This window comes from Maniola jurtina, chromosome Z (assembly GCF_905333055.1).
Source record: "Maniola jurtina chromosome Z, ilManJurt1.1, whole genome shotgun sequence".
Lineage (NCBI taxonomy): Eukaryota > Metazoa > Arthropoda > Insecta > Lepidoptera > Nymphalidae > Maniola > Maniola jurtina.
The window spans coordinates 9,870,707-9,880,028 of record NC_060058.1 but is presented as its reverse complement, the minus strand read 5'-3'; the positions used below and the strand labels follow the sequence as shown (position 1 = coordinate 9,880,028).

Sequence of the window (9,322 nt, the reverse complement as noted above, 5' to 3'; positions counted from 1 at the left end):
ACTGACTTCGTCTTTGACACTTGACATTGACAAATGACAAGTAACATGCGAATTGTCAGTGCTGCCAGCATTAAAAAAGATGTGACTATTGGCCAAGCTATTGGCGCATGATTGGCGCCAATAGCACATTTGCCGTTCATTAGAGTTGCGCTATAAATAACAACAGCTGCAATCTTGGATGAAGCAATTTATCTTGGCAGAAACTACTTTTTTTTTTCATAAAATAAAGACCATATTTTTGCCATGGACGTAGGATTTTCGCAAATAATTTTAAATGCCATTCAAAAATCCCGACAATAAACTAATGTTACCCATTTCTACTGTATTTAGTATGCCGTTAGCGGTACTTTATAAATTTGTACTAATGTACCGGTAACGGCAATAACGATTATAATATGCTATTTCGAACACTAGTGGCACTTTAGGGACCCACATTCCCAATTAAAGAGCCGCTATTCGGATATTGGAGGACCTTTACCGGTAAAATAGCGATTTTTTATTCATTACAGTAGAAACGGGTAAAATTGGTATAGTAGTGGGTGTTTTTATGATACCATTCAAATTTTAAATGCAGTGTTTTTGTATTTAAGTATGTTATTCACATGAAATGTATTTTTTTGTAAATAAATCATGCCCTTAAGAGTTCTTATTTTCCTATATTTACAAAGTACTCTGTGGTTCTTATGTTCAAATACAAAGAAACACAGATTTCCTCAGACGTTGCTCTGGGGAAATAAAAACCCACTGAGGGTTCCGTATGCGGGTATTTTTTCGACATTTTGCACGATAAAACAAAAACTATTATGTATTAAAATAATTAAAACCTGTTTTACAATCTACAGGTAAAGAAAGCTTTCTTATATGATACCTTACTAGGCATAGTTACTTTACTTTGAAAATTGAAACATACTTTAAATTTTTTTTACTTTACTTGTGCTACTTGCTGCCTACTTACCAGTCAAATTTCATGATTCTAGGTCAACGGGAAGTACCCTATAGGTTTTCTTGACAGACGGACAGACGGACGGACGGACGGACGGACAGACAGACAACAAAGTGATCCTATAAGGGTTCCATTTTTCCTTTTGAGGTATGGAACCCTAAAAATAAGAAATAAAATAATTTTAGCATTACTTTTATTTCTACATCAATAATAACATTAAATCGGCGTTCAATACAATAATAAAAATACAATTTATTAATTATTGGGATCTTGAATTATTTTAAAATTACATTTAGATATATATCATATTTATATGCATGCATTAAAATAGTTTAATTGATTCTATATAATAAAATGAATTAATATTGTAGGGTAGATCAAATGTAAACTACTACTTGTAAAATACTCTTAGCATGTAGTTTCTGACATCACAACATATAAATCGAGATATAATAAATATAAATGCATATGTCATAAATTCACGGGTGAAAAAATTATAACAATCATTAATTTTATTATTATACATAAATAAATAGTGAATTATAAGCTCAGTGTTCAATACAATGGTAATTCAATAAAGTGTATTAATTATGTAGTATTATTTCAAATACCTGTCAAAGCGATTACAATCAGCGAAATCATTTAAATGCATACATAATGCATTAAAATAATTCCGCTGATTGTATATCTAAAATGAAATAAAATGTCTAGTCATAATAACTCATATTAACAAATTGGGATGCAAATAAATTTACATGTCATTAACTTAATGGACCTAACTGAATATTATTACATAATAAGTTTTTATCACCAATATACTACATACCAATATTTCTACAGTCCACAAACTTATCAGTTAAGACACAGATATTTTTTAAAAAGTACATTGGGCTGTAAAGTTAACCTACTGACACTTAAACCTGCAGGCTCCACAAGCTATTATAAACTTACTTTCACAACAATGCAATTAGGTAGACTTTTTAATATGACATTTGATTAAATAATGTAAGCAACTACACATGAATATTAATTCTAAAACAAAGAGCAATTACAATAATACCATGTAATTGAATAGAATATTAGGTTGCTAATAAGGTACACAAACCAAACTAACATTTATTTTGTCTGTGATGAGTATTAAAACATGTAGCTTGCTTATTTTATTAATATTAAAATCTTTTATATTACCTAGGTTTAAAATAAAATCAAGTGATAAAAAAATTCCAATAAAATTGATGTGTATATGACATATTATGTGTAATATGTAAAATATTTAAATGTAATATATATGTAAATATTTTGGAAATATATTTTGAAATAAGTACAATAATTAATGTAACCTTGACTTGCAAATCAAAAATAAAATATTAGACCTTCAAATAGATATAAGTCATTATCAATAATCCCATCGATGTACATAGATAGGGTTCTATTATATAAATGCGTCCAAGTAAATGCGTTTGAATATTGAAATATAACTTTACGATATTTTTTTTTGCAAGATTTAACTACTCACAAGTCACGACACGTCATTTTCATAAATCAAATATATCCCAAACTTCAGAAGCGTATAGCTGACTGTCGAGCAAATAAATCTTTTGTCACTTAGATTTACAGCCGAAATTAACAATCGATTTTTTCTGTAATCTGTCGATAAGTTACATAGCAACGCTATTTGTCTAAAATTGTATGATCTTTTTTGACAATTAATAACGTCGCTATAGGAACTTGGCGAAAGATTACGGATAGATTTCCGTAATTTCGGCAGTCTGAGATTTTATGAATGTTTTTTATACAAGGTGAAAATTTAGTGGTTTTGGAGCCGTGGCGAAGTGAATTGCCTCAAGCAGTACTATACATTTCAACCATTCATATTAACCCTAATATTAAAATAAAAAAAATTGGATCGAGAAATTATTGTTTGGGAAAATTCGCGAACCAGTAGTAGTACGTCGCTTTGTCTCGGAGTGGCGCGGGCGCTTGCACTCGGAACGGCGCGGGCACTTGCATCGAGAGCGGCGCGGGCCCCGGCACTCAGAGCGGCGCGGGCACCTGCACTCAGAGCGCATGCGTATTCGCCGCCTACTACTAATGTTTCTCACAGATTCGAGTTTGTGTCGTAATATTTTTTATCAAATAATTAAAGTGCTTAGTTTTCCAAAACAAACAATTTTAGTTGATAGTATTGCTTAAGGGTAGTTTATATAGCCCTGGCTCTAAAACCACTAAATTTTCACTGTGTATACGGGGGTCCTATCTGTACACATTGATAATTCCTATTTAAAATAATAAAATTAAAAAGCCAGCAGGTCGCGATTAAAGCAATCATGCAATATTATAAATTCAAAATTAATTATTTACTATTATTGATGCTATCCATGACAGCATCGAAAATATCTTCTGGCAATAGAGTGCAGAATATTTTTCATATACGTGGGGTCCTATCTGTACACATTGATAATTCCTATTTAAAATAATAAAATTAAAAAGCCAGCAGGTCGCGATTAAAGCAATCCTGCAGTATTATAAATTCAAAATTAATTATTTACTATGATTGATGCTATCCATGACAGCATCGAAAATATCTTCTGGCAATAGAGTGCAGAATGTTTTTCATATACGCGGGGTCCTATCTGTACACATTGATAATTCCTATTTAAAATAATAAAATTAAAAAGCCAGCAGGTCGCGATTAAAGCAATCCTGCAGTATTATAAATTCAAAATTAATTATTTACTATTATTGATGCTATTATTGACAGCATCGAAAATATCTTCTGGCAATAGAGTGCAGAATGTTTTTCATATACGCGGGGTCCTATCTGTACACATTGATAATTCCTATTTAAAATAATAAAATTAAAAAGCCAGCAGGTCGCGATTAAAGCAATCCTGCAATATTATAAATTCAAAATTAATTATTTACTATTATTGATGCTATCCATGCAAGCATCGAAAATATCTTCGGGCAATAGAGTGCAGTGGGTCGATCGAAAGTCTCGCAGGTACTTTGATATCTGGAAATTGGAAAAAAATAAATTATTTTCCAGTAATATCATATTATAAACGTGAAAGTGTGTTTGTTGGATTATCCGTCCAGCGACGCATGGGTTAAATTCAAGACCTGGAGAACCGAGAATGACATAGGCTACTTTTTATTCTGGACGATATCAGCTAGTTAGTTATATATCTGGCAAGACTGAAGAAGATCGCCTCTTTTTCGTAGCCAAATCCATACGATTTGATAATAATCATTGTGTAAACTTTTATTGGCTACTTACCACGCTACCTACAAAGGCGTGAACCCAAGTTAGCCAGTTTCCATCTTAGACTGCATCCTCACTTACTACCAGATGGGATAACTATCAAAAAAACATAGTCAAAGAACTACACTCACCAGTTGTAGAATTTTTTTCTTGTCATCAGGGATATTTTCCCGCGAAAGCACAATGCGTTGCTGATCAGACAAAGCAGTACATGCTTTAACTTTCTCCATTATATCTCCTTCCAATATGTAAGGATGTCGTTTTTCCAACAGGTTGATAAGCAAATTATTCCCACGATTAGTGGAGAGTTGTCCGGGCCTAAAATATGTTTCTCTCTTTAGATTTATTATTATTTAACAAACAATACAAGAATTAGGCTTTGCAATTAGGCATCGTAAGGTCTACATCTCCTGAGGATGCTTCAGTGTCAGGGCTAAACATGCGTCGAGTGGTTTTGGGATTTGTGTGATTCTGCGTGGTGGCTGGCTTTCCTGCATTTAATATCAGTGGGAGGGCAGGCAGTGCATGTCGCATGCTGCATGTTGCACCATACAGATTTGTTTGGTTTACCGGACTATAGCAAATTAAGCTTTTGGTTCCTTGTATATCATGGACTTTCGCAAAATAGCGCCTGCTTCTATATTACAATACAAGAATTAATATAAAATATTCACCTTAGACAAATGACCTCATCTTCCGTTCTCCGGACTAGTTGAACAGGGCCAGAATATTTATTTAATAACTCAGATATATTCAGGTCTACAAACGAGCGGACCACTTCCTTTACTAACAGTGTCCAAGATACAGGCATCTGATTCCAAGCTAATGGCAGCAAATCGTCGAATGAAGCATCCAAAATCTGGTAAAACAATAATCAACAATTTTGTATCATTGGCAATAAAAGATTTTCAAAGCTACATTATTAAATACTAGCTGATGCCCGCGACTTCGTTCGCGTGGATGTAGGTTTTTTAAAATTCCCGTGGGAACTCTTTGATTTTCCGGGATAAAAAGTAGCCTATGTCCTAATCCAGGGTATAATCTATCTCCATTCTAAGTTTCAGCCCAATCCGTCCAGTAGTTTTTGCGTGAAGGAGTAACAAACATACACACACACACACACACACACACACACACACACACACATACAAACTTTCTCCTTTATAATATTAGTGTGATCAAATAATTTTACCAAGCCTTTGATGTCTGGATAGTTAACAGCTGCCCAGGCCGCAGGATAGCCCCCAATACTCCAGCCGTACATTACAATGTTTTGCACTTCAAACTCTAGCTCATTAATGGCATACTGCACAACAGCATCTATAGCATGTTGCTCTTGTCGTGGAAATGGGAGCCCCTAAAAATTATTTTAAACTTTTTTTATTTATTGAAGTAGTTAGCAATTAAGTAACTTTACAATTAAGTATAAAATAAATATTCTTATTTCATTATAATTAATTTTTGCTGATTCTGATAAATTACTTAACAGTTATTATCTTACTTACAGTGCTTCCACCAAAACCAGGATGATTCCACCCCAATGTTGAATAACCTGCCTTAATGGGTGTTGTCATAATTCCAATTTCGTAGAAACCTGTGTTGCCTTCACAGCAAATAACAAGTGTTTTCCCCTTTGATGAATCAAGCCTGTTGTCGACAAACATTGTGTCTATTGTATTTCTATCTGCAGTTAATATCTTTGCTCTTTTTCCATTGAAAGTATCCACAAGATATGTCCTGCCTTCAAATAGTGGTATCCCTAAAATTTTTTTTTGTTAAATACCATGAATCGAATACCCTCAGTTATATAATTGCATATTACAGTGTAAAATGTTATATTAAACTTACACAACATATTCTGGATAATACCAATAGTGCCTGGATATATAAGTCTTAGAGCAAATGTGTGACTTGCTATATATGCAAGCAGTTGAATAGTGACTCTGTGATAATACGGCAAATCTGGATTAGCACATTTGCTAAATGGTTTATTCTCAAACCAACTTGAACTGAAAGGAAAAAGATATGAACATTGACTTAATTTATTTGTTCATTAAGTAAAAATTAAAATATACAACTTACCTAGATGTAGGTGGCATCGTGAATGTTGCAGGCCAAACATTAAATTCAAAATCATATTTCCTTAGGCTTTCAAAATATGCTTTTCGATCTTCAACTGGTCTATCGAGAGTATTAATAAACTCGACATATGTAGGATTCGAAGCCCTCCCAAATGCTCGAACCAGGTAAGACAATGAAATACTACCAAATAAATATGCAAGAAAGTTTATCTCCTCCCAAGAAAAGAAGCCTCTTTTATAAATGTACATACAAATAATGGGAGATGTGTACATGCCTATATTAGCTATTGTATGCACCTGAAATAAAATTTTGATGAGATTAGTGATATGTGTTGATTGTTGAACTTATCAGCCAAAAAGACAAAAGTTACGATTGCCTGGGTCCCCACAAACTGATGGCAACGAAAAAACAGACGATTTAGAGGAATGGCTGCAAACATTCAGTGGTATAGACATAATACAGGCCATTGAAAATGTTTGACCTTGTCGCAAAACAGCACTAATATAGTACTGACAATTGGACACTGTCTTCTAAATAGACATCTCACAATAATCAGAATCAAGAAAGACCCATCATATCCAGAATGTTGTGGAGGAGATTAGCTTTGATCAGCTTTCAGCAGTTCATACCAGAGTACCTCATGTACTCACTGGTAAAAAGAGAATTACAAGGACTGAATCAGTGAAGAAAATCTAATGAATCTCTCCATACATGATATCGTGAGGTTCACGAAAATCATAGACACTTTAAGGGGCTACCCCCCCTAAAGGGGCTGCTAGGAAACATTAGAACCTGTGTTCCAAACATGAGGAACTGGTTGAATGATGCTAATATGGGCTGATTAATCGCCTTGCGATGGCAGGTGTCCCTTTATATGTACATACATACAAATATAAAATGTATTTCGCTGATACATTTTATAATCTTTTTGGCAGTTGAGGAGCAAGCTGCAATAGCAGGTCTGCACAGGTACAGTACAGAAAGACAGCAATAGAAAATATATCAGTGATCATAAATCTGTCATTGTGTCTAATTTCTCAGCCACCAATAAGTTAGAATTCTACTATATAGTCCCTTCTCATTCTAAGAGGAGACCCGTGCTCAGTAATGGGCCGGCAATAGGATGATAATAGTGGAAGTTGAAATTAGTCAAGATATAAGGCTATGTAAGAAATGGAGGGTAATATTGTTTACAGCTTGAAACTTACCACTGATATAATTTTGTCAGCAACTTTCTCAGTCCGTTTTGGTTCATATATACCCTGCAAAATAATCAAACATAAAATTATTTTCAATCACAAGTACAAAAAATCTTTACATACCAGTACCTTGAATCATGCAAATTTTTGTGAGTTATCAGTAAAGATTGCTGATGGGTAAAATCAAAACCACAGTTTTGTGAGCTGAGGAGCTATAAGTATAACCTTAATCATCTTTGCCGCAAGCTTATGGCTCGCTCATTGATTAGGTGCTTTACATGAACATTACTGCAGGTTTGTTTGTTAATAGCTAGAGTTTTTTTAGGTTAATAAAACATTAAAAAAGAATGGGAAATTGTGAAATTTGCCACGGGAAAACTTGCCAAAGTTTTTTAAAGATGTTTCCTTGCTATGGGAGACTTAGTAAATCAATAGACTAGCATTGTTCATGGGAGCTTACTATTTCTAGAATCTAGATGATTGAACATTCTCAAATAGGTAGGTTTATCTCACATTTATTATTTAAGTGTGTATAATATGTATTTATCATAAAATCTGTGAATTCTTCGTGAACTGCAATTTTTACAGGTACAATCTATATATATAAAAGCGAAAGGTCACTGATGCATTTACTTACTGATTAAACACGAGATCTCAAAAACTATTGTATGTATAAAGCTATAATTTAGCAAGTAGATAGTTAAGACATGTCAGCTAAGAAAAGATATCTGGAAATTCCACCCCTAAGGGGGTAAAATAGGGGTTGAAAGTTTGTATGAAATTCCTTTGTTTTTTAATTTAGAGACACGAAAATTGGCAATTAGGTTGTTAATTATAAATAAAAATATAAATGTCAGAGTATTTTTGAATATCACCATTTAAGGGTGGTAAAATAGGGATGACAGTTTTTACTGATTTTTTTATCATTGCCGATTTTGTAGCTTATGTTCTGAAGCAGGGCATTGGCCGCACGGGAAATCTCAATCTCACGGGAAATCAGCAATTCTACGCAGACGTAGTCGCGGGCAACAACTAGTAAGTAATAATTTTAACTTACCTCACCCGGACCTTGACCATATATCCTATACAAGCGCGGCGAAAACAAACATCGTAATAATAATTTCATCATTTTGAAGATTTAACTGAATAAATTTAATTAATAATTCAACATATCACTACTGTTACACTGCGAAAACGTCTTTTTTTAAGCGTCTTATTTTATTTTTATATCACGTTAGGTACACGTATTTCCTTACGTGATTCTTTCACTAACTAATAAATTATAAAATCACTGCTTAGAAATTAACTGACAAATATATATGCAAAATTATTGTAAAATACGTTAATTAATTTTGTTGTAAACTGTGAAATGGTGAATAATTTATTGTGCCATCTCCATCAGTGGTCTGTGGTCTACTTTTTTTTTTTTTTAAATTTATTTTACGGCCCTGGATAACCTGGATCTGTGGTCTACATCTGTCTATAATCAAAGAGTAAGTAATCACTACGTTATCTGTAATCTGTATACTAAGATTTATTTTTTAAACTAGTTTTACGGCTCTGGGTTCTAGCCTTTTAAGTCCTTGTCGTACTGTAGTAAGTACTGTAGAGCATTGCTGTTATAATCTATGGCTGTAGAGTAATCACTACGGTGGATGAAAAGAATTCAGTCCGACAAGGCTCTTTTGGCGCGTGGTTAAAATCGGAACTAAAGCCGCCATCTAGAGAAGTGAGGGAAGTGCACTTGTTGATAGTTCGCTGTGTCAGCATAAAGCATGCATAAAAGATGGCATAAAAAATCTATGGTCGAAGCCATAAAGCGACAACTGCGCC

At 33.6% G+C, this 9,322-nt stretch overlaps 1 protein-coding gene across 1 annotated transcript; it reads right to left on the bottom strand.

The window, feature by feature from the left end:
* Positions 1 to 3,184: 3,184 nt before the first annotated feature.
* On the bottom strand, positions 3,185 to 8,889 carry LOC123880402 (phosphatidylserine lipase ABHD16A). Its single transcript, XM_045928515.1, has 9 exons — positions 8,547 to 8,889; positions 7,499 to 7,552; positions 6,291 to 6,586; positions 6,057 to 6,217; positions 5,714 to 5,967; positions 5,401 to 5,565; positions 4,883 to 5,067; positions 4,340 to 4,526; positions 3,185 to 3,959 (listed from the first exon to the last, which is right to left on the bottom strand). Exons 1-9 carry the CDS (start codon positions 8,616 to 8,618, stop codon positions 3,861 to 3,863), a joined length of 1,473 nt encoding a protein of 490 aa, XP_045784471.1. The 5' UTR covers positions 8,619 to 8,889; the 3' UTR covers positions 3,185 to 3,860.
* Between the last annotated feature and the right edge of the window lie 433 nt (positions 8,890 to 9,322).

Bases quoted from the DNA above. Each gene is read 5' to 3' on its own strand.
- LOC123880402 (XM_045928515.1), bottom strand. From the start codon at position 8,618: ATGATGAAATTATTATTACGATGTTTGTTTTCGCCGCGCTTGTATAGG. The intron at 6,587-7,498 runs GTAAGTTTCAAG...ATTTTATTTCAG, and splicing joins CTGACAAAATTATATCAGTG to GTGCATACAATAGCTAATAT. The intron at 3,960-4,339 runs GTGAGTGTAGTT...TCCAATTTCCAG, and splicing joins AGAAAAAAATTCTACAACTG to ATATCAAAGTACCTGCGAGA.